The following is a 25,910-nucleotide window of genomic DNA, read 5'->3' on the forward strand; positions in this document are numbered from 1 at the left end:
TAAGTAAATCTACAGACAGGAGATTAGTGATTGTCAGGGGCTAGAAGTTGCGTGGGGTGCAGAGTGACTGGTCGTGGGTATCAGGTTTCTTTGGTGGTGATGAAAATGTTCCGGAATTAGACAGTAGTAATGGTTGTACAACTTTCTGACTATACTAAAAACCACTGGATTGCATACGATAAAGGGGTGAATTTTATGGCATGTGGATTATATCTCCAGAAAATAAATTTAAGCTAAATTGCCCTTGAAAATCCTTCTTAAAGAATGTAATACAGCTTGTTTTATCTTTTGTTTAAAAAAATAAATTGCCTTTTTAATTTCTGAATTGAGTACCAGATAAAGTAGTATGCTTGCATTTAGGAACCCTGTTTCCAAAAAATATGTCTTTTAACTCATCATATTCAATTGTATGAGATTCTTACATTATAAAATGCAAGGGAACGACATCAGAGGTATTCAAAAGGGAACATATGGACCCCCGGGGGACACGAGAAAAATTTCCAAGAGGTGCTCTGGCACGGATCGTTTTCAGAAAATTAATTTCCATATCCTCAACGTGCAGGTATTACCTTCTCATGATTCATCTGTGGCCAAAGCTGCCACGTCATTATGTCCTACAGTCCTTCCCGACCCCCCATTCCTCAGTTTACAGAAGGAAGTCACAGGTCCCACCTGTCCTAAGTTCCTACCGCAGTACAGACCTCACGGGCCCAACAACCCGACAATGTGGATTACTGATGGTGGGGAAACCTCCTTTATATAAGGCACCAGAAACCGTGATGACAGCACATGGCCTCTTCCCTCCCTGATGCTCTGGGCATGTAATTCAGAAGCCATTCCAACAACTGAGGAACGCGACAGTAAACTTCACCCCGTCCCCTCTGCCTATTGAGAGGAACAATCTACAACAATGAGAGCTTAGGGATGGAGGCCGGTTCAGGACCCCCCCCCCCGCCCCATGAGGACTGGCTTCCTGCACCCCCATCGCTCGGAAGTAAACGCCGGAGCAGGGAGGGGGGACGAGGCAGCGGCTGCAGACGACCCACTCGGACGCTAGCAGGCGCACCCTTCCCCTGCGCCCCGCGGCAGGGCAGGCGCCGCCGGGTCCCCACGGGCGGGCCCCCATCCGCCACTCCCGTTAATGGCAGGGCACGCGGGGCGCACGTTCCTGTCCTCGGGTGGAGCTCACATTCGTGGCGGTGTGTTTCTACAAGGCAGTCTGTGTCCAAACAGAGGACCCCGCCCGCCCCGGGCTGGTGTGAGTGTGTGGGGGGCGGGGGCAGTGAGGGGCAGGGCAGCACCCTCTGCAGGGAGCAGGTGCCCCTCGCCGCTGCACGGGGGGCGGGGCGGGGCGGGGCGGGGCGAGCAAGCAGGGCACCGTTTACCTAGTTTCCCGGAGAGCCCTTGGGGTCCCACCGAGGCCGGGGGGCGTGGAAGGCAGGCGGCGCCTTTGCCACTCTGACAGCGTTGATCTCGGCGCGGGCCCGCCCGGGGGCCCCCCCGCTCCGCGCCGGGCTCCGGGGAGTCCCTGCGAGTCTAGCTGGTGGGACGCCGAGTATCGCCCACGCCTAGCTCCGCCCACCACGCTCGTAGCCCCGCCCAGACCCCGCCCAGTGGGCGGGTTCCAGACGCCACACGACTTCCGGTGCTAGCGTCCAATCGGCTCCCGTCGCCCTCCACTTCCGTCTCCTCCGCTCTCTCCCCGCCCCCATTGCCTCCTTTAACGCCGTCACGTGAGGGGCGAGCGCGGGGGCCGTCGGGACTAGTTCTGCCGGTGGGTCAGGGTTCGGCCTCAACATGGCGGTTCCGGCCGGGCAGTGACCGAGGCTTCGCGGTCGGAAGGATTCCCCGGGGCCGGCCGGCGTGTCCGCCTCATGGGTGGGACGTGAGCCGCCGTGGCGAGCGCGGAGGAGCGGCGGTGACGGGGCGGGGTCGGCGGCGTGGGCCCCGGGCGCCGAGGCGGCGGAGTCGGGCGCTTGGCTCGGTCTCGAGGCTTCCCTGCGGGGCCCCGCCCGGCCGGGCGAGGCCGGCGGGCGGCGGCCGGGGCTGCTGCCGCCGCGGGGCGGCCGTGAGCGATGGCCCAGTGCGTGCAGTCGGTGCACGAGCTCATCCCGGACTCCTTCGTGCCCTGCGTGGCCGCGCTCTGCAGCGACGACGCCGAGCGGCTCACTCGCCTCAACCACCTGAGCTTCGCCGAGCTGCTGAAGCCTTTCACCCGCCTCACTTCCGAGGGTACGTGGTCTGCCCCCGGGTCCCCGGGCGTCCGCGCGCGGGGCCGGCCGGGAGGGAGGCGGGGGCGGGCGGGCGGGGAGAGGGCCGTGTTTACATCCCCGAGGGCGGCGCGTGCGCTGCGGCCGGGCCCCGCGGCGGGGCTGCGGGCGGCGGGGCCGGGAGGGAGCCTGACCCCGGACCCTCCAGGCGCCTTCTTGTCACCTCGCACCGGCCGCCTGTTGGGTAGTTTCTGCAGAGAAAACGCGGGCCGCCGCGAGGGGGGGAGCTGTCAGACCGGTGAGGCTAGGGAGGTCCGGGGGAGAAGCCGGATCATCACCCCCCCCCGGCTGTCAAACTGGACTTGGGGCGATTGTTTTTGAACAGCAACGAGGCTCATCTCTTTCTCAGCTCCCGTTTCGCTATTTTACTTTTTTTTTCCCCCATTGAAAATGTAAACTTTTTCTTAGGTCTGTCATATTTTAACTTCTCCAGAAAATAAAAAGGTAGTATGGAAATAATAAAACTTGAAACAGCCTTTGCCTCTAACGGACCAGGGAGTAAGAACAGATTGTTCATTTACAGGGAAGGAAAAGGCCCAAAATGTGTTTTTTCAGATAAAAATTAAATCATTAGTAGGAATGTGTCTTTTATGGAGGAGCTACCTGGTTTTTACAGCTTTAGCGTCTTTGTTAGGAAGAAACCAGGTCTAACAGAACCCCAGGTATGATTTATCCAGTGCCTTTGTCTGTACTTTGCAAACAGAACACAGCAAAGTATGTATAAGACGAAGGCTTCATTCAATACAGCCGTGTTGCCCTATAGGGGCTTAACCACAAGGAACAACAACAGCCTGTAATTATTGGAATCGAGAGCCGGTCTGGCTCAGTGGGTAGAGTGTTGGCTTGCGAACTGAAAGGTCCCAGGTTCGATTCTGGTCAAGGGCACATGCCCGGGTTGTGGGCTCCATCCCCCAGTGGGGGACTTGCAGGAGGCAGCCGATCCACCATGATTCTCTGTCATCATGGATGTTTCTATATCTCTCTCCCTCTTCCTTCCTCTCTGAAATCAATAAAAGTATATTTTTAAAAAATACAGCTGTGCCAAGTGAACGCCTATGATGATGATTCGGTTCTATGACTTCTGCACAGAAACGTGCTGTGCCCCAAACTCGTGCGCTCACAGCCACAGGTGTGCTCCTCGGCGAGCAGCTCCTTTCTGAGTTCCCTGTAGTGTGGACAGGGAGGAAGGTGCCCAGGACACAGAGTTTGGGAGCGCGTGGGTTTTCTTCAGCCCGTGCCACAGCCAGCTCCTCCAGTGTTGCGCTAAGTCAACAAGAACAGCGAAGTGCCCTACATTCTTCAATTCTTTGAGAGACGTGCGTGCGCTCTCCTGCTTTGTTAATAAGTAATAATGCTAATACCTGATACCCGTTTTCCGTAGCTTTTCTCTTGTGGTCTTTACTGAATTCTATGAGGTAGACACTGTTATCGTCACTGTACATTGGAGGACACTGAGGCCGAGTGTTCACATGTCCAGTCTTACATGTGGGAAAGGTTTAAACACAGGCCCTGTGACTCAAGACAGGTACTAATCAGGTCCTCTCATCTCCTGGCAGTATTTAGAATTACTTATTCACACTGGGCAGCAGCACTATCCAATAGAAATATAATGTGAGTCGCATATATAATTTAAAGTTAGTGTTCACATGATAAAGTGAAAAGAAACAGGTGAAATTAGTTTTAATGACTGATATGTATATTATTTAACCCAGTATTTCCAAAATGTTATTTCAATATATAATCAATATTAAAAGATCATTTAAAAAAATCCTCACTTGAGGATATGGTGTTTTGTGTTTTTTGTGTTTTTTTTTCTTTTTTTTGAGGATATGTTTTTATTCATTTGAGCGAGAGGAAGGGGAAGAGAGAAAGGAGAGCGAGAGAAAAAGAAAAACATCAATTGGTTGCTTCTGGCAGGTGCCCAGACCTGGGATCGAACCCACAACCTGGGTATGTGCCCTGATTGGGAATTGAACGGGTCACCTTTTGGTGTATGGGGACTGCACTCCAGCCAATTGAGCCACACTGGTACGGGTTAAAAAGATCTTAGTGAGGGGACTGGGCGGAGTGGGGCAAAGAAGGGGAAAATGGACATCTGTGATACTGTCAACAGTAAATAAAAAAAGAAGCAACCAATGAGTGCATAAAAAATCTAATGATTTAATTTTTATCTGAAAACCAAATTTTAGGACTTTGCCTTCTCTATAAATCTAGATGACCCAACCTAGGTTAAATTAAAAACTTGTTCTTACTCCCTGGCCCATTAGGCAAAGGCTGTTTCAAGTTTTATTATTTCCATAATACCTTTTTCTTAGATATATACTATTTTTTATTTCCCAAGTTTATTTGAACACGGGATCAATTTTTCAGAAACAAGCTCTTAACTTTCTTGAAGCAGTATTCCATGGAGTAGCGTATACTGAGAAATATTACTTCATAATACAGTATTCAAGATACTATCTGGTAACCTATAAAATTAAGAAAATGGTAGATTTGAATTTCATTTTTTTAACTTTAATGGAATTTTATTGACTTTTAAATTTCTCTTCCATCCTCATTTATCCTTCCTATACCCTCTTACACACCACTTTCCCCTTTTCCGGAAATCACCACACTGTTGAATATCATTTTGAAACTGAGATGTTATATGATATACTAGTGATCCGGTGCACGGATTCGTGCACATTGAAAGGAAATTAATTAGAAGGTAGCTGGCGGGGCGTGACTGGGTGAGATGGGCTGGACACGCCCTGGAGCCAACCTCCCTCTGTCTGGGGCATCAGGAGTGAGTGGGGTCCCTCTGACAGGTGGGGTCCCTCGGCTTGGCCTGCAGGGATCCAGTCGAAACCGACATTCCGCGAGGGGTCCTGGAGTGTGAGAGGGCACTCTGCAGAGTTCTGCCGCTGCCAAGTCACTGCAGCTCTGCAGCTCCTGCGTTGAGCGTCTGCCCCCTGGTGGTCAGTGTGTGTCATAAGTACTGGATGGTTGGATGGTTACTTAGCCTTTCATATATATATATATATATATATATATATATATACATACACACATATATATACACATATGTACATATATATACATACACACATACATATATATATATTCATTCTTCATTTGTGTGGTTATAATCTTAACAAAGCCTTAATATAATTTAGTTCTGAAGCTTTTGAATTTAAGAGCATTTTTCTTAATTAGCTCTTATATTTTGATATTCTTGTTTCTATTATCATTTAACAAATGACCCTCAAACTTAGTACCTTAGAAACAAAAGCATTTACTGTTTCTCAGGAATCTGGGAGTGGCTTAGCTGGATGCTTTTGGCTCAGGGTCTCTCTTGAAGTTGCAAGTGGAGCTGTCAGCAAGAACTACAGTCCTCTGGGGCTGGAGGATCCTCTTCCAAGCTCACTCATGGTTGCTGGCAAGTCTCACTTCCTCACTGATACTGGCCTGAGACCTCAGTCTGTGCCACGTGGGCCTGTCCATAGGCTCCCTGAGTATCCCGGGGCATGGCAGTTAGCTTCTTCCAGAGGGAGTGATCAGAGAGAGGACCCAGGATAGAAGCTGTACTCTTTTATAACCTTATCTCAGAAGTGCTATACCATTGCTTTTGCTGTGTTCTGTTGGTCACACATAGCAACCCTAGGATGTAGGAGGTGACTACACAAGAGTGTGTGTAACAGGAACTATCGGGATCATTGGGGGCCATCTCAGAGACTGGCTACCACACCTGTTAACTCATTTCTGGATTTATTAGGGTTACCTAACGATAAGCCCACTCTGAATATAGTGCAAAACTAGAATATCCTTTTTGTGTTAATACTTAGGAATACTAAAAGATATCTGGCCAATTTAAAACTTTACGAGAGGTTTATATATGTGTGTGTGTGTGTGTGTGTGTGTGTGTGTGTGTGTATATATATATAATATATATACTTATTGATTTCAGAGAGGAAAGGAAAGAGAGAGAAAAACATCAATGATGAGAGAGAATCATTGATGCTTCCTGCATGCCCCCTACTGGGAATATGTCTGGATCGGAATCGAACTAGACCTCCTGATTCATACGTTCCACGCTCAACCACTGAGCCACACTGGCCAGGCTTGAGAGATGTTTAGTACACACATGGCTACTCACGTTACTCAACAATTACAAACTAACTTTAAGGAAAATACTTGTTTCTAAAAATATCAGAAATGTACCATAATATTTTCTTGTTTTTTGGTTTCTCTGTTTCATAGTTAGACTAGCTGGAAAGTTTAATTAGGGAGAGAGCTCTGTGTGTGTTTAAGTTAGAAAAAATAAACAATTACAGAAGAATGCAAAGAATACTAGAAACATACAGCTTCCCACTACCCAGAACCAACAAATACTAACCTTCTTGTCATATTTACTTTGTGTCTTCTTTCCTTTGAAAAGAAACCAAACATTAGTGATGCCCTTGAAGTCACCTTTAAACCTTCCCTTGGTCTCATTTCCTTCCTTCATAGGCAATCATTATAATGGAATTTGCATGTATTTTATTTGTACTTTTGTACATATATTTGTAATACAAGTACACATATTTATTCCTTATAGTTTTTATAAACTTGTTGTTTTATGTTTTATTTTTTTAATTAAAAGCTTAGAAATCAACAAGGGTTCACAGGAAATTTAGGAAGACAGTTTTTACAGATGTAACCTTATTTAAAATATAGGCAGGCCTGAAATTAAAAGTTTAGTATAAAGCATTTTCCATTGGGAATAAAAGTCATTTTTTTATGGGTAGGTATCCAAAGCGAATTTTCCAGAGTTGCCTCTTACTTGTATACAATGATTCATGATGTTCTTATAATAGTGTGTTACACCTGCTGCCTCCATCACCTCTTGAGAACTTAACTACATGATTACGTATGTGGCAGGCATGGGGCTCAGTGCTTTACATTTACTATCTCACCCAACAATATCCCACGTACATCTTTAAAATAACCCTGTGAAGTAGGTTTTAATCACATGTTACAGATGAGGAAATTGAAGAACAGAAAAGTTAAAAGGTTATTTAGGGTAACCCGGTTAATAAGTGGTGGGATTTAAAAGAAAGTGTGACTCCAGCCCTAGCTGATTTGGCTCAGTGGATAGAGCGTCAGCCTCCGACTGAAGGGTCCCGGGTTTGATTCCGGTCAAGGGCACATGCCCGGGTACGGGCTCGATCTCCAGCAGGAGGTAGCAGATCAATGATTCTCTCTCTCCCCCTTCCTCTCTGAAATAAATAAAAATATATTTTCTAAAAAAAACCCAAAAGTCTGACTTCAAAAATTGGACCTTAATATAATGGGCTGCTCTAATACTACTCCGGAAACTGCTTGAATATATTTTATGAAAAGATATGCTCACATTTCCTACTGTGCACTGTGGATACTGTCTTGGTATAATCTCCTAAGAACCTACGCCTTGGTCTGTCGCTCTGAGCCACTGGTTATAAATCCCATGGACTTGAGGCAAGACCTGTAACAGGGTAGCGGCAAGAGATATTGGGGATGGGAAGAGGGATTTGGGTGTTGATTTTTTAAAATAGGCTTTATTTTTTAGAGCAGTTTTAGGTTCACAGCAAAATTGAGCAGAAAGAGTTTCCGTATACCTTCTGTTCCAGTACCTTCCCACTATCAACATCCCGGGATTTTTATGATAGTACAATAGTGGCTGAGAATGCAGGGAGCACACTTGGGGAGGTAGAGGAATCCCCAGTGCATCATTTAGTCCTTACTATTGTCAGCGTTGGTACCACAGACTTCACAATGCTCTGGACAGCCTTGGTGTGAGGTGAGAATTAGCGACGTGGTATGTAAGTGGTGGGTCCCTGGCAACTCCCAACAGGAAGAAGGAAAGTACATACTGTAGGGACATGAGCAGTAGCATTGCGAGGGAAGGTTAGACTGTCTGGCTAGCCCTTTTGGTAATAAGGGAATGTTGTCAGTCAGTTGTATTTATGAAAGACTGTTCCACTAGGACTTTCTGGTTTCTGATTTGATCATCTTTTTTGTTTGTAAAACATTAACCCAATTTTTTTTATTGTTATAGTTGGGTTGTTATGAATTGTGTAGAATTAATTTCATGTTTTTTCCCCCCTAAAGTTCATATGAGAGATCCTAATAATCAGCTTCACATAATAAAAAATTTGAAGATAGCAGTAAGCAACATTATCACCCAACCGCCTCAGCCTGGAGCCATTCGGAAACTTCTGAGTGATGTTGTTTCTGGCAGTCAGCCTGCGGATGGACTAGTAGCTAATGTGATTACGGCAGGAGACTATGACCTCAACATCAGTGGTATGTAATAAGGTTTATTATTTTTAAAAGGAATTGTTCTTTTTTAAGAAAAAGTACTTCTGTAACTTGGAAATCATTTAACAAACACTTAAGTGCTTACTGAATGATAGATCTGGAATACAATGTTGAAAATAGCAGTTACTGCTTTTAAGGAAGTTAAAATCAAACTAGAGGCCCGATGCACAAAATTTGTGCAAGAGTAGGCCTTCCTTCCCCTGGCTGCCGGCACCAGCTTCCCTCTGGCACCTGGGACCCTGGCTTCCCTCGAAGCCCCAGCTTCCTCCGGAAGGTCGTCAGGTATAATTAGCATATTATGCTTTTATTATTATAGATAGATGAGTACGCAGCCATTGAGACTGAATTACATGATTTTTTATTTTTTCATTAAAATTGTTTTTATAGTTCTACTTGTGAAGCTAATAGATGCTCCATAAGGGCATGGACTTTGGCTCTTTATTTTACTCCTAGCACCTAAAATAATGCCTAGAACATGTATATAATAAATATTTCTTGAATGTAAGAAAAATAGTAGATGAAAAACAACATATTCTTTTGTGACAAATAGTACTATAATTAAATAGTACTATAATTAATGTATGGATAAATATTTAATACTTTTTGAGTGCTTTAGTGATAAACATTTTTATGATAAGATTGGTGGGTGAAATGATATATTAATATGTAAAGTGAGTTAACAGTATTTGGTGTGACTCAGTATGAAAAAGAGGGACATGGGATAGGTTTTTAGAGGGAAAAGATTAAAAGTACATCATCTAATCAGGATATTTCAGTAGCCTAATAAAATAATGTTTTTAGGTCAGTGCAATTTATAATAAATTTAATTTATTTAAAATAATTGCATATTTAAAGATTGTGGTAAACATACTAAGAGAACCTAAGTGGTATGTTTTAGGTCACGAAGTTAGTTGGTTATACTTGTATAGATAGAAATATTTGTAAAATTAAATTGTTTAAATGTTCATAATTTTTCTTCTGTGTTAATTTAATTACAGCAAGGTAAGTTAACTTGATAATTTCAAGTTTAGAATATTATGGTTATTTTTCCATATCAAAAGATCTCCTTCCTGAAGTCTTCTACTCCACGGGGAATGATATCCTTCAGTGGGAGAGAGATTTGGTAGACAAAAAATCTAGATATTACAATGGTTTGTGGCTCTCCAAAGGCCTGTGCTACATAAATGGATACATAGTATATCTGTGGTATTATTTAAAAGCATTTTTTGGGGGAAAGGACCAGTTAGGAAAGAAAAAGGCTCATGGGGAGATAATGAAATAAAAGTTGCAAAACACCATTCTTCCCCATTTTGGACTGGTTACTGCCCAAGGCCTGCTCCACACTGTCCTCTCTGGGATTTCCTTCCCTCTCCTTCTCCGTAGTCTCTCACTCATATCTCCTGGGCATATTTCCTGGGTTTGGTGAAGGACATCTCCGTACCTTCCTAAGAAACTCTGCTGGGAAGGTACAGTTTTTGAGAAACGAATGTCTGAAAAATAGTTTTCTTATATACTTGACTATATATATATTCTAAGTTAGAAATAATTTCTCACAGAATTGTTTCACTTCTTGTAACTTCTAGTATTGTAAAGAAACTATATGCCATTATGATATGTCTCCCCCTATTCCCTTCAACTTTTAGAAGCTCTTCCACTTACTTTGAAATTTCATGTTGGACCTGATTTAACTCCTTTTTTACTCATTGTATTGTGTAGCCCCTTTTGATAATCTGGCCATGCATAATCTTTAATCCTGAGAAATTTCTTGTGTGTATGGTTTTTTATTACTTTGTTAATTTCTTCTCCATTGTTTTCTTTGCTCTTTCTAGAACGACTACTGTTAGCTGGATGTAGGGTTTCCTGAGTTACTCCTTTGATGTTTTCATCTTTCTTCTAATATTGTCCATCTCCATCTCTTAGGTCTTTTTGTTTTACTTTCTGGGGGATACTCTTGACTTTATTTTCTATCTTCTATTGAAATTTTAATATTCCCTTGCTCTTGATTTTTCTTTTATTTTTAAAAAATACATTTTTATTGATTTCAGAGAGGAAGGGGGAGGAGAGAGAGAGAGAGAGAGAGAGATATCAATGATGAGAGAGAATCATTGATTGGCTGCCTCCTGCATGTCCGTCTCCCCCCCACCCCCTCCTGGGGATTGAGCCCGTCACCTGGGCATATTCCCTCTCCGGGAACCTGTGACCTCCTTGTTCAGAGGTCGACGCTCAACCACTGAGCCACTCCGGCTGGGCTGATTTTTCTTTTTGTAGCATGTAGTTCTTGTTTCCTATTGTGGTAACTTAATTCTGAAAATATTAATAAGTTGTTAAGTTTTCTTCTCTTATGATTTTTCTCTCATTTGTATTATTTTCCAGTTTGTTTAGGTCTCTCTTTCATATTGGAATCTTACTCAAATGTCTGTTGAGCCCTTGGCATTATTTTCTCTCTCTAATTGAGGCATTAAAGCCCTGACTGGGCATAACAAAACTTGTCTTCTGTTACCCTGCTTTTATTACTTACAGTTCTTTAATATGGGGTCATTTAGTTTCTCGAGAGTAAGTTTCTCAAATCTGATGTCTGGCTGCTGGGGGTGGGCTTATTATTTTTTTAAATGATATATTAAAGTGGTTTGGTAGATAGTTTATAGGAACAATATGGTCATGATTTGGTTGTGAGAAATTATTTTATCCAGCTGACTGGCATGGCTCAGTGGTTGAGTGTTGACCTGTGAACCAGGAGGTCACAGTTCAATTCCTGGTCAGGGCACATGCCCAGGATCTGGGCTCCATCCCCAGCGGGGGACATGCAGGAAGCAGCAGATCAATGACTCTCTCTCATTATTTGATGTGTCTCTGTCTCTCTCTCTCTCTCTCTCTCTCTCTCTCTCTCTCTCTCTCCCCCTCTCCCCCCCTCTCCCCCCCCTCTCTCTGAAATCAATAAAAATATATTTTAAAAAATGTCCTGTATATTAATATCCATTAATATAATGACAATTGCAAAATATTAGTTTAAAAATTTATTTTATCCAGTTAAATTACTTATATTCTCAGGCCCCTGCTAACACTCCACCTACGGAAGGATTGAGTGCTGTTTGTCTTTAAGCACAGGTGCAGGCACTGCTTTATAGCTGATTCCATTGGCAGAGTTTAAAAAGAACCCCCAGTGGTTTGGATACGCTACATTGCAGAAGAAAACAGTCTTTAGCTTCTCTCCCTGCTCCTGCTTTAAGACATCTCCTATGTTGGTCTTGAAGACTGGAATGAGATACGCTGAAGCACTGAATGCATTATAATAAAATTCCGTTATAACAGTGATACTCTAGAGATATATGAGTGATTTTACTCATTTCAAATAAGATATTCTCTATGTCTGGAAAAATACTTCTAGTTTTTGCCATTAATGTGAGTCAGCATACTGTTTACCCATTCTATTTAAGATAAATACATGTTATATCTTTACCTCATAAGACTACCTTATCAGTGCCATGTTTTCTTCATCAGATCGGTCAATTAAAGCTAGTGTTCCTTGGTACAGTAATTGGAAAGACACATTGATGGAAATGAAAGAATCCTCATTAAATACAGGTATTTTCTATGTTGGTCTGAGTTTTCCAGAGTGTTCTCACTCTACTCCTGCCTATTATCTTTTTTCTACTCAGCTACTTTTTAAAAAAAAATATTTGTCCCAATTAACATGTCTAATTTTTCTAAAACAGAGACAGTCTGGTGATGCTTGTGCAACTTAAGTTATCTATCCTATCTTCTCTTGTTTATTGTTTACTCTTGATTTTACATTATCTTCTAAATCCAGGTATTGTTTCAGAATAGTATAATTTGGGTTACACTTTGTTTTGATAAGGAAGAATGTTTTTTCCTACTTTTTTCTCTGGAGAGTAGTCATGTGTAAACAGTATTTTAGAGGATTGTTTAAATATTCTTTAATATTTTTTCCTAAATTTTTATGTAAGAATAAAAAGCATAAAGAATGCTTTTAAAAATGACAATTACTTAAAATATGTCTAGTGCAATAAAGAACTTAGTGTTCTTATTTTTCCAATATCTTAAAGTATTTTTCATCATCCTGTGAATTATCAAAAGTGCAAGAATGATGAAATTGCCTAGAAAGATGATACAGTAGTGAAATAAATCATTACTATTATATCATCCTTCAGTTTTAAGTTTTGTGTTGCCCATAGTATATTGCATCTTTTTATTTTACACACCAAAATTGATTTTATTGGTGGCCTTTTAAAATGTTTTTATCCAAGAATAACCTGTTTTTTCTAGTAGCTTTCCTCTTTGTTGTGATCTCTGTCATTTCATACCAGTTGTTTTCTTCTAATGTTTGCTAATTCATGGTTTTCTGCTTAAAGATTAAAATAGGTCAGGAAAAAGGAAGCATATTGGAAACATTGAAAGTTTTGGGTTGTGTAGGTGATACTTTTCAACAGTTGTCTCAGAGCTTTTCTTTCAAGAAGTTATAAAGGAAGAATGAAGACATATTTCTAGCCGTTCCCTTTGTTTTCATTTTTTCTCCTTTGAGCCCAGATGAGTATTGAGAACTTTTCATTTTTAGTCCATATTGGCAAAGAAAATAAATTTGACTGTGGAAGACACAGTTTTTCACAATTAGCCAAATCAGAAATGAGGGCAGTGTAACAGCATTCTAGACTAGCACTGTCCAGTAGAAATTTGTGAGCCACTTATATTGTTTTTAATGTTCTTTAGCTACAATAAAGAATATAAAAAAACACGTGAAGCCCTGGCCAGTGTGGCTCAGTTGGGCATCATCCCATGCACCCAAGGATTCTCATCTCAGTTCAATTCCTGGTCAGGGCACATGCCCAGGTTGTGGACTCAATCCCTGGTTGGGATGCGCAGGAGGCAGCTGATCAGTGTTTCACTCTTACCATCAATGTTTCTCCCGCTCCCTTCTCTCTCTAAAAGTCAATAAAAAAAATCTTAAAACAGGTGAAATTAATTTTAATACTATATTTTTCTTAATCCAGACTATACAAAATATTATTTCTACGTGTAATTGGAAATTTTAATTTTTTGGTACTGCCTTTGAAATCTATATCACATCTTAATTCAGACAAGCCACATTTTACAAATGAGTTTAATGTCAAATATTCTTTACTTTGAGGCTATACATTTATGTAATTAAGTATTTTACATTTAATTATTTAATTCCTTTCCTTTACTAGGATATTTTTATTCTGAATATATACTAGTACAGGGTGGGGCAAAAGTAGGCTTACAGTTGAGTTGTTCATATGGAAAATAATAATTAATTGCTTTATCAACTAAATATTAGGTTTAGAATATTTATGTAATGTTCTAAATATATTTTAAAAAAATATATCCTCGAAAAAATAAAATTTCGAGGCTTGATCAGAAAAAAAAATATCCTCTGTCATTTCAAAGAAAATAACAATAATACTGTAAGAATAAACTGTGTTTTGTGTACTCACAGCTGTAAACCTACTTTTGCTCCACCCTGCATTTAGTTTTGGTATGTCTACTACTGTTTTATCTAAAGTTGCATAGTCATAAGTGCCAACATTATTTTGTAATATGTTAGTATTTCTTAGTTTGATAGTGTTTTCTGGCACCTTCAGCTTTTGTAAATGATTAGAAAGGGCAAATACGTGATTTACAGGTGATGCTTATATTTAGGATATTCAGTATTTTTCACCTGCAGATTTGGGGTCATTACGTAAATACTTTTGGTTTCAGTAGGATGAGGACCCACGTTGCTCTAGGTTTAATTCACTGCTGTAGCCCTTGTTAGACATTTGTTGGGAATAGTAATAACTTTGTGTTCCAAATCACTGATACTGCAAAGGGAGCAAAGAAGGATGGCTGGGAGTTAGACCATCATGTTGTTTTCTGGCCCTTCGCTGCCTTCCTTAACCTTCCTTACCAAGGCAAAATGCATTCTGCATAGAGAAACTGGTAGGATAACATGGTTGGCTCTTGAAATTCCAAGGAAAGTGGTATGGGCAAAGTACTAATTTCATCCTCAAATAAGTATAAGAGAATTTATAAAGGGAGAGAATTGTCACTAAACGTTGAAGTCTTTTTGTTAACAGAAGACATTTTGGGTTACTCTACAGTAACATAAGACTATTATGTTTTCCACTTTCTACAGAAATGTCATTTGAAAAAAAAAAAAAGAAGGATGCCCTTGATTTATTGGCATGTAAAATAACTGAAGGACTTCTTAATTAGCCCCTTAGGGAAATAAAAGGCTGAAGGGAAAATTTACTCTCTCAATGTGAATGTGACCTTCTTAAAAGATAAAACCCACTTCTGCCATACATATTTTAAAAATTTTCCCTCGTTTTTCATATCCTTAGTGAGTATCCAGTGTCTTGTACCAGTATTTAGAAAGTATTTCAATTTAAGAACTTGTGTGTGTATACTTGCTTTTTAAAATTTAACTTTATTTTGAAATATACGTATATTTTTATTGATTTCAGAGAGTAAGAAGGGGGAGAGAGAGAGAGAGAGAGAGAGAGAGAGAGAAACATCAATGATGAGAATCATCGATCGGGTGCCTCCTGCACGCCTCCTACTAGGGATTGAGCCAGCAATCCAGGCATATGGCCTGACCAGAAATCTTGGTTCACAGGTCGATGCTCAACTACTGAGCAACACTGGTCGGGCATTATTTTTGCCACTTTTCATATAGATTATAATATTTCTGGGAATGTTGTTTTTTTTCCCTATAGCAGTGAACATGAAATTGTTACACTAATAGCCCTCCTAAACAATATATGGGTTATTCTCATACGGCATTTCTTGGAATTAAATGTTTGTGTATGTCTGCTACCAGGTGAAATATGCTATTTGGTCAAGCTGAATAGCTTTTTTCTCTTCAACCTTCCCACTCATTTAATGTAGTATTAAACAGAAAATCTATTTGCTGTTTTCAGTGATTAAGATGAAACAAACAAAAAAAAATATGACTTGGTAATTGGCATAAGAAACTAGGAATAGATGTCCTTTTAGAAATACTGTGATTTAGATAATCTACTTAAACCTAGTGAAATGACTAAGTTCAAATAAAAAAATGTTAGAATAGTTGTAATGTAAAATGCTTAGCATGGAGCAAGAGCGATTTGATATTTTAAGAAACGCTTAATATACAGTACATGTATTCAAAAAGTGAAAACACCTATCTTTTATATTTGATTATAAGGTAAATATGCTTTGAAATTCCATTTAAAGAGGTTTTGTTACTGTCATAGTCAAGTAATTAAATTATAAAGTAGTGTTTGTCAGCCTTGCCACTATTGACATTGAGCCATATAATTCTTTGAAGTGGGGGACTGTCTTGTTGTGTTTATTGTAGGATGTTTTGCGTCATTCCTCTTTCCCTTGATGCCAGTAGCACCCCTTTCTCACTCCCAGTTGTGACAACCCAGAGTATCTCCAGACATTGCTAAATGTTTCCTGGTGGTTAAAGCCACTCTCAGTTAAGAACCAGTGTTCTGAAATGATATCATTTATGAAAAGGAGCTACTTATGACAATGTGACTAGTGGCAAGAACACAAAACTTTAGTTCTAAAATCGTTTTACTCATGTAGGTGATATTTAAAGCATTAATAGGTAAGTAAATTGTGGGATTATTATGTAGGTTTGGGAATAAATCAATTTTATATTTGCAAATATACAGGGTGTGCCAAAAAATGTATACACACTCTAAAAGCTGATTCTATTACATTTTGAAATGAAAATGTATTTTAATAAATACTGCCTTTATAATTATTCAAAGTATGTATACATTTCTTTGGGACACCCCCTGTATGTACTCTCATATATGAATGTATTTGTGTATATGGCCTTATCATATATACATACTACGTACGTATATATTAAAGCACAGGTGAAAATGCTTGTTTATTGCTAGAAATTACTAACTTATGCCTTTAAGGAGTATGGACTTGAAATTTAGTCTGTTGTAAACTGGTTCTATTGAGAAATTTAACTGTTTTGTTTATGATTGATTTTAGCTACTACTCCATGGTTTGAGGCTTACAGAGAGACCTTTCTTCAGTCAATGCCAGCATCAGATCATGAATTTCTGAACCACTATTTAGCGTGTATCCTTTGACCTTTTTGTTCTCTTAAAATCAAATTTTTTGGAAGTTACTAATCTCAGAAATAGTTATATGAAGGCAAAATTGTTGAAAGGATATAGAGAATGTGGATTTTTAAAAATATATATTTTTATTGATTTCAGAGGGGAAGGGAAAGGGAGAAAGAGAGAGAAACATCAATGGTGAGAGAGAATCATTGAATGGCTGCCTCCTGCACGCCCCATTACGGGGACCGAGCCCATAACCCAGACATGTGCCCTTGACCAGAATGCAACCCAGACCCTTCAGTCTGCAGGCCGATGCTCTATCCACTGAGCCAAACCAGCTAGGGCTGGATTATTTTAAAATTGATAATGCTTCAAAAGTTTTCGTTATTGTTGTGTTAAGTGGCATACTAGATAGGGATTGGTGTAATAAATTAATTTTTGATTATAAAATAAGAATACTGAGGGATTGCTTATTGTTTTTCTTTATCCCCCAACTCAAGTGGTTTATGCATAATAACTTTTTAAAAATAATATGTTTTTAATGATTTTAGAGAGAAAGGAAGGGATAAGGAGAGAGAGAAAGTAACATCGGTGTGAGAGAGACACATTGATTGGCTGCCTCCTGCGCGTCCCCTACTGGTAAGCTGTTTTGTAGCTATTAACCTCCTTTGACAGTTAATGGTTTTTTTAGTTTTTTAAATGGAGATTACAGAGAAAAGTTAAGAGGTAGGATAGAGTATGAAACTGCAGGGAAATGGAATGGGAAGGAGCAAGATTCAGCAGAATTGTTGGATATATTGATAGTTGTACAGTTTTGATATTGTCCGTTTTTATTTTCCATATTGATATGTAAATGACATAACAATGTCAACAAAATATCTTTAAGATTTAGAATCTTGAATAACATAGAAGTGTTGGAGACATTATTTTGTGCTTGCTGTGAAAACCTATGGTACCAATTTTTTTTGGCTGAGAAATTATCTTCCTAAGTTTCTTTTAATAGGATATTTTTATCACTGAGTGGTAAATGATAATTACCTTAATAATATGGCTCATAAGGTATGCTGGTAGCATCGTCTAGTGAAGCAGAACCTATGGAACAGTTTGGAAAGTTGTCACAAGAGCAGCATCGAATTCAGCACAATAATGACTATTCCTACCCCAAGTGGTTTATACCAAATACACTTAAATATTATGTCCTCTTATACGATGTAAGTGCAGGAGATGAACAGAGGTAAGCTTTCCATTGTTAATTGAGAGATTTTCTTTTAAATAATATAACTTTAATTTGAACATGGTTTATTTAAATTTTAGGTATATTTTTCATCTGTGAAAGTAAGAATTGAGTAAAAAAAACATAACTATATCTTTTATTTCAGAGTTATAGTTAATAGCTGAATCATTTTATGTTGGATTTCATATGCTTACCCAAACTTTTCTTTCACTGTGAATCTCTGTTAGCATAATCATTGTACACAAGTGCTTGCCATTTTATACCTATAGGTCTAAGGTGTTATTTCTTACTTTATATAAAATTCTCTCTCATTTTCTCTCTTTTTTTCCTTCCCAGTTTTCATCTGACTTTTCACTTCCTGGCTGTTGCTTATAGGCACTTCATTTTTCACTCTTCACTCTCTTGGCACTTTATATTTTTAGCCTTGATGTTTTTCACAACCTCAGAAACATCCGAACATTTCTTCCTTATGTTTCCTGTACTATTTATTATTAGTGATTTGCTGTAGTCCTTTTATCTTTCAGATAACTGAATAACATATCTTTAAAAATGTCTTAAAAAATAAGATAGCATTAAAAGCAATTTTACTTATGGAGTTGACTTTGACTCTTGGTTTAAGATGTGTACCAAATCTTTTGTTTCTCACTTTTCTGATGTCACAGTGACATTTATAATATGCAGTTGAGTAATTATTTCTTGCCCTTATTTTGAGCACAAGCCATCTTTTTAATAAATTTTTCTCTATAGAACCAAAGAATTATTTTGAGGATTACTAATCTTTGAAATCATAAATACTCTGTAGCCTGTAGGATAAAGAATAGAAATAATCTTGAACTGGTTGTTAAGATTAGTTTCTGTCAGTTAAATATGTTATGTATCTTCTAGGACATTTAAGTGGTAGTTCAGGTATTAGATTAGTGATTCACATGTTTAGCAGTATCATTGGTAAATCGAGCAGAAGGTTAGTTTATTGTACTTGAGTATATGTACATGCATGTATCCTTATATCTGTGTTTATAGAAATTTATAACTATTCTAGCCTTAATTTTATAGTATGCACTATGGTTTCATTGTACGCTAGGCTTGTTATTTGCATAGTATTAGCAATTTGAACATGATATATAAGATTTTCCAGAACTTTTTTTTTTCACCAGATGACTGATTGACTAAAAAAAGTACCTATTTAAACTAGATTAGCTCTAAGTACCAAAATTTCATTTTCCATCAGAATATACTGTTTGCTTCTTAGGCTGTTTTGTCATTTGAATTATTTTATTTCCCACCAGTGAGGAGGTTTAGTTAATATAAAGTATGGAAATCAAAATGCTTTTTGTTACATCTGATATACAGCTCATGGATATAACTATTATAAATTTTGCAAGAAAAATTGAATGATTTTATGTAATAAATTCTATGGCTGCTCTTCTTGAGTTTTCTCTTTCCTCTTCTATACTGTGTCCCTTTGGAGACAGCTAAGTGAAGGGTAAATTGGCAGCTTAAGATGTTTTGTAAGTGTGGGGTACTGTACTTTTCTATTTTAGCACTTAGTTTTTTTTATAAATGTCTGTTCTCTAAGATAGAATTTCCCAAAGTCATATTTCTTGAAATCCTCAGAGTTGAAAGAGTTACAGTACTGTTTGCTGCTCTTTGTAAATTCATAGTGCACATTAACAAATGGAAGACTTAGAGATGGTTTGCTGCAAAAAAACTGTTTACTGTAATTCCCCAAACTAGTTTGACCACCAGAACTCTTTTTGAGTAACATAGGAGTAGCTTGCAAAATTTTATTCCATGAAACACACTTTGGAAACCCTGCTTTATCCAAGCTAGATGAATTTCAGTTAAGATCATTATCTTTGTTTTCATTTGAAAATTAGTCTATCTCTAATTTTCTGTTCTGCCTTTTTAGGGGATTATTTTTACATCATTTAAAAATTATTTTAGTATCTTTTATTGCCTAAAGTCTGCTAAGTACTTACTTGTTGTTTTTCATTTTTTAATTTAGAGCTGAATCCATTTATGAAGAAATGAAACAGAAATATGGAACTCAGGGTTGCTATTTACTTAAAATTAATTCTCGAACATCTAATCAAGCATCAGATGAACAGATACCAGATCCTTGGAGTCAGTATCTTCAGAAAAATAGTATTCAAAACCAGGTATATGTAGAAAACAACAATGAAGCAAACCATAAAAGCTCTATTTCAGTTTTATGACATAATGGTATCTGTAGAATTTTTTGTATCTTAGTTTAACTAATAGAATTAATAATATTTATTTTGGAATCTGGCTAGCTTTCATTCATCACTATGTGAACTCTTAAATCACTGGTTCAAAGCTATTTTTAACTAATAATAATCCCTATGTTTCTCCTTTCAGGCACATAATATCAATGTTAATTGATCTTTTTTCCTGAAAAGATGAAAAGTGACTTATACATTGAGAATTGAATTAAGTTGGCTAGAATTTTTGACTTGTACATTTAATTCATTATGAATGCTTACAGTCAATTCTTTTTTTTTTTTTTTTTTTTTTTACAGTCAATTCTTTATTATTCACATGCTGTGGGGTTGAATTCCTTCATTTTCAATATGCTATTCTTATGGCCACCTTTTAGAGCTCATACTTTTTTTAGGTGGTGGGTGGGCTTTTTTCCATAACTTTTCTGTGATTCCTTTCCTTGGAGTTTTCAGGAAGTGTTGTTTCTTCCTAATCTACTTTCTTAATCTAGAGTTCCATACTAATGTTAACTGTTGTCTGAAATGGGTTGATATACAGTTTCACACTGTCAAACTTTCTAAAAAAATATGTTTTTATTGATTTTTTTTTTTTTTTTTTTTTTAAAGAGAGAGAGGAATTCGAGGGGGAGAGTGAGAAATATTGATGAGATAGAAACATCGATAGGCTTCCTCCTGCACAACTGCTGTTAGGCATCGATCCGCAGCCTGTGCCTGTGCCTGTGCCATGACCCGGAATTTAACTGGTGACCTCTTGGGGCATAGGACTACGCTCAGGCCCCTGAGCTACACCCACCGGGCAACGCACTGTTGAGAAAGCATTGTCTGCCACTTGGTAGTAAATAGTCAAATGACAAGTTCCTAAGATTATTTCAGATAATCCAGAGTTGACTGGTTTTTGTTTAGAAGTAGGATTTCTTAAGTAAATGGAAAATATTTTTGTTTTGTATAATTAACATTGTATTCTCTTTATGTGATATTTTAAAAAATACCAATTATAAAGTTTATGTAACTTTAGATCTGTAAATATTTAGTAATCTGTTTATTTGCCCTACTTTTCTATATATATGGAAATTGTGATCCACATATAGTTCTGTACTGATATTTGCAATATTGAGATGATTACTGACTTCTTTAAGATAATGCTGGGGAAAGGTGAGAAAAAAAGAACCAGTTAGATGTGAAGGGGCTCTGTGTTTTAAAATGGTCCTAAGGCCACACTCAGAATAGGAATAGTAGTGGAATATTTAGTTTAGAGCCCAGTATCTAAGGTTGAGACTGTTCAGTTTGAGAACTTTTAACACAAAACCAGAAGTATCAACAATTCTATAGCTGATAACCCTAGAGGTCCTTGGAGGATAGTTTAAAGGTTACCGAACCTAACCCCTGTTTTCTAATGCTTTAATTTCCTTTGAACCTATGAATGACCTCAGTTACATTGCTCACTATCTTCCCACGTGACCCTTTCCATCTATGAACACCTTGAGTGAGGGTCAACCAAAAATTTTCTCCATTTGTTCGTACTAATTTGTCCTGTGAGGACTATAAATTTTCTGTTAAGACAACTTTCAAAATATCGGAGAATGGCGTTCATGTCCCCTTCTATATTTTTCCAGGCTAAATATACCAAGTCTTTTTCAAATTTTTCTTAAAGGGTTTAGACTGTTTTTTGTCATGATCACTTTCCCTTTATTAAATTCTATTTTATATAGGATTTGGAATAATACCTCAAACTTACTGGTCTGATTGACTACACTGAGTATTTTTAGTTTGTTTTCTTCGTTGATTGAGGAAACAGTGTATTTGTTCAAATAAGCATTGCATTGGATATTTTTCTAAAACATTTTGATATGTTCAGTATGCATTTCAACCTATTAACACTGGGTTCATGACCAGGAGGTTCCATGCCATCTCTTTTTCCCCTGGCTTGACTTTAATAGTACATTTCTTTTGCTGTTATTCCTTACTTAGATGCATATACAGATATTCATATTGGCTTGTACCCATCATTTATACACAGATAAACTGGGATAGAGATCATTTGAATCCAGAAGAATCAGGGTAGTAGATTAGATTGAATGTGGAAGGAAATTTAAGAATATAGTAGGTGTGGACTGGAGTGCTAGAAAAAGATGCGTAGAAAAAAGTTAAGAATTTGGAGGATTGGAAGAAGAGTCCTGCTGTAGCAAATAAATGAAGCAGAGCAGCCATATATGTTAATGGATTTAGAGTTATCTTAAAATGATTAAGTGTAAGTGCTAATGCTTTTTATTTTGTTTTGATAGGAATCATATGAGGATGGCCCTTGTACTATATCTTCAAATAAGAATTCTGATAGTAACTTGCTTTCATTGGATGGATTAGATAACGAAGTCAAAGGTCTTGATACCCTTTCTGTAAATTTCTCTTTTTAATTGAATATATGCACTGTTGTCAAAACATGCTAAACTTTATAGATTAAAGATAGGAGAAATATTAATAATAAAGATAATCTACAGGTTAGGTTTTCTTCTGAAGATTTTGTTGAGATTGTTTTTATTTGACATTTAAATTTTCTAAGTACTACATTTCTCAAAAATTTATGGAAAGCAAGGGGAGATATGTGCAGCATGAATTATTTCCAAAATTAACATGATTTTGAGGGTTTCTTTTTATATTTTAAATTATAGTTTTGGTAATAGGGGTAGCTTTACAATTTTTTATTATAATATTTCTTATTGCTTAGTTTTGCAACTTGAAAATAATTAAAAACTGAATTTTTCTTAATTTATTTACATGACTTTTAAAATTTCTATTATGTGTAACAAGTAATAACCCAAGCCTTGTAATTTTAAAGGGGAAAATATTAATGTTATTGTACCATAGATGTCTAAGATATACAGAAAAATAAAGGATTCCTACATCCTTTCTTTTCTTTAACAGTATGATAGTAATATTTTTACATACTGAGAGTAAAAGAAAGGTCTGTTTTTCAGTAGATGGCTTACCAAATAACTTTAGAGCCCACCCACTTCAATTGGACTCATCTAGTGACCCTTCGAACAACATTGATGGCCCAGATCATGTAAAATCTGCCTCATCATTACATGAAACAAAGAAAGCAAATCCTGGAATTATTCATGGTGCATGCTTAACCCTTACTGATCATGATAGAATTCGACAGTTTGTACAAGAATTCACATTTCGGGGCCTTTTGCCACATATAGAGAAAACAATTCGGCAATTAAATGATCAGGTAAGATTTGATTTTTTTTATATTAATATTTTAAAATTTTCAGTACATAGTACACTTCAGAATATAATAGTATAAGTTTTTTAAAGTATTTAAAATGTTTTTTTTTTTTTTTTAAGGAAAAACCAATATTAGGTTTTAGTAACATTACTATCCCTAATGAAATTCTGTTAAATCATTTTCACTAGGGGTTTTTCAGCATATTCGACAATTAAAAAAAAAAAATCAGTGTTGTTAAAAATAAACATTTGCTCACTATTGAAGCTTTTTACTTATTTAGAGTTTTTTCTTTTGTATATAAAATAAAAATATTAAATTCTCATATTTGTCAATGTTTTTAATCTTTTCTCTTAGCTTATATCAAGAAAAGGTTTGAGTCGGTCTCTATTTTCTGCAACTAAAAAATGGTTTAGTGGCAGTAAAGTTCCAGAAAAGAGCATAAATGAGCTGAAAAATACATCTGGATTGCTGTGAGTGAAATAATATCCCCCCCCCCCCCCCCCCCCCCCCGTGTTTAACTCTTACTAGTGTTTGACTATATGATAGCCTGTAAAAAATGACTATTTTTTCACTTTCTTACTTTCACATTGATCAAATTCAGGTAGGTAAGAACAGTGACTGTAGGTAAATTCCATTAATTAAAAACTTTTAAGTAATTGGATGTCTAAAAATAAAGAAGATAACGGAGTCACTTTACGTTGGTTCTGTTTTCCTATTTGTAAAAAGGTGCTGTAAGATTAGGTGCTCATTAATGATTCTTTTATGTTAAAATATTGTGGTCTTGTGATTCTAAGACAGCCTGTACTTAGAAAATTTTATTTAATATAAGATACTGTTTTAAGGTAAAGTAAAAGCACGTTTTGGATTTAAATTTTTTTCCTGGTTGTATATAAAACTGGAATTAACTATTTCCTTCATAATTTGACCATGGAGAAAGTGCTTGCCTGTTGTTGAGAAGTTCTCAGTATAGGGTTATAAATTATTTAAATATATATTTAACTATAGTTCCAGATATCTTTGAGACATGACACTCTTTCCTTGAAGATAGGATTTTTGTAAAACATGATCGGTTTTTACAATGTTCTGGGCAGTTAAGCAGCTGTTAAACATTTGATAATACTTAGTGGTGTATGGGTCATAAATCACAAATTACTTTCTTACCATATTTTGTATTTATAGGTATCCACCAGAAGCACCAGAGCTTCAAATCAGGAAAATGGCTGACTTATGTTTCTTGGTGCAGCATTATGACCTGGCTTACAGTTGCTATCATACTGCAAAGAAGGATTTTCTTAATGATCAAGCAATGCTTTATGCAGCTGGTGCCTTGGTTGGTATTCTATATAATTTACTTCCGCTACCATAAGATGTAGACATTTCTGCTAATGAAATGGCAAACAAAATACCTAGGGATAAAGTTGTATTCAAAGAGCATACAATGCTTTATGGGTTTTGAATTAGTTTAGCTGAATTGATGGATTTTCCTCAAGCTAGTGCTTTTAAACACCCTACCTAATAAAAGAGCAATATGCAAATGAACCATCACTCCGCTACACCCACCAGCCATGCCCACCAGCCAATCAGTGCAAGTATGCAAATTAATCCCAACCCAAATGGCTGCCGCCACAGCAGGAGGGAGGCTTGGGTTTCCCCAGCAATAGAGGAAGCCAAGCTTTCCACATACCCTGGTGGGCCCAGGCCTCCACTCAAGAATACAAAGTTTCAATTATAGAAGATAAATCCCAAGAAAAATGGCGGCAGCCACGGAGCTGGAGAGAGCAGGCTAGGGTTGCTCCTGGCGACCACGGAAGCCAAGCTTTCAACCTGCCCTGGCCGGCCCAGGCCTCCGCTTAAGGCTACAAAGTTTCAATTATAGAAGGTAAACAAATCCAAACAGAAATGGCGGCAGCCACGGAGCAAGCAGAAGGCTTGGCTTTGCTCCAGGCTACAAAGTTTCAATTGTAGAAGATAAATAAACCCCAGATACCAGGGCCTCTGCTTGGGTCACCGGGGAGCGTGGCCGGCCTGCAAATCACCACAGGCCCCTCACCCAGGCTGCCCCATGCCCCAAGGGAACCCCACCCTGATCCGGGACACCCTTCTGGGTAAACCAGCTGGCCCCCACCCATGCACCAGGCCTTTTTCCTATCTAATAAAGGAGTAATATGCAGATTGACCATCACTCCAACACAATATGGCTGCCCCCATGTGGTCAAAGATCCTGCCCCCATGTGGACACAAGATGGCCAGCAGGGGAGGGCAATTGGGAGGGACCAGGCCTGCAAGGGAGGGCAGTTGGGGGCAATCAAGCCTGCAGGGGAGGGCAGTTAGGGGTGACCAGGTCGGCAGAAGAAGGAAGTTGGGGGCAAACAGGCTGGCAGGGGAGCAGTTAGGCGTCAATCAGGCTGGCAGGGCAGTGGTTAGGGGGTGATCAGGCTGGCAGGCAAAAGTGGTTAGGGACAATCAGGAAGGCAGGCAGGTGAGAAGTTGGGAGCCAGCAGTCCTGGATTGTGAGAGGGATCCCAG

At 38.5% G+C, this 25,910-nt stretch overlaps 1 protein-coding gene across 4 annotated transcripts in view; it reads left to right on the plus strand.

Annotated features, from left to right (window-relative positions):
• Positions 1-1,780: 1,780 nt before the first annotated feature.
• TRAPPC8 (trafficking protein particle complex subunit 8) overlaps positions 1,781-25,910 on the plus strand; it is a 70,045-nt gene continuing 45,915 nt past the window's right edge. The window contains exons 1-10 of one of the 4 annotated variants that reach the window (XM_079784229.1): positions 1,781-2,232; positions 8,379-8,573; positions 12,087-12,170; positions 16,608-16,697; positions 17,741-17,915; positions 19,921-20,074; positions 22,438-22,531; positions 23,128-23,387; positions 23,739-23,854; positions 24,564-24,714. In XM_079784229.1, the coding sequence (XP_079640355.1) occupies positions 2,076-2,232; positions 8,379-8,573; positions 12,087-12,170; positions 16,608-16,697; positions 17,741-17,915; positions 19,921-20,074; positions 22,438-22,531; positions 23,128-23,387; positions 23,739-23,854; positions 24,564-24,714 (1,476 nt within the window). In that variant the 5' untranslated portion in view covers positions 1,781-2,075. The remainder of the gene's footprint in view (positions 2,233-8,378; positions 8,574-12,086; positions 12,171-16,607; positions 16,698-17,740; positions 17,916-19,920; positions 20,075-22,437; positions 22,532-23,127; positions 23,388-23,738; positions 23,855-24,563; positions 24,715-25,910) is intronic. The other 3 variants (XM_079784230.1, XM_079784231.1, XM_079784232.1) reach the window with 3 other exon arrangements.

The sequence above is a fragment of the Cnephaeus nilssonii genome (assembly GCF_951640355.1).
Source record: "Cnephaeus nilssonii genome assembly, chromosome: 11".
Classification (NCBI taxonomy): domain Eukaryota; kingdom Metazoa; phylum Chordata; class Mammalia; order Chiroptera; family Vespertilionidae; genus Cnephaeus; species Cnephaeus nilssonii.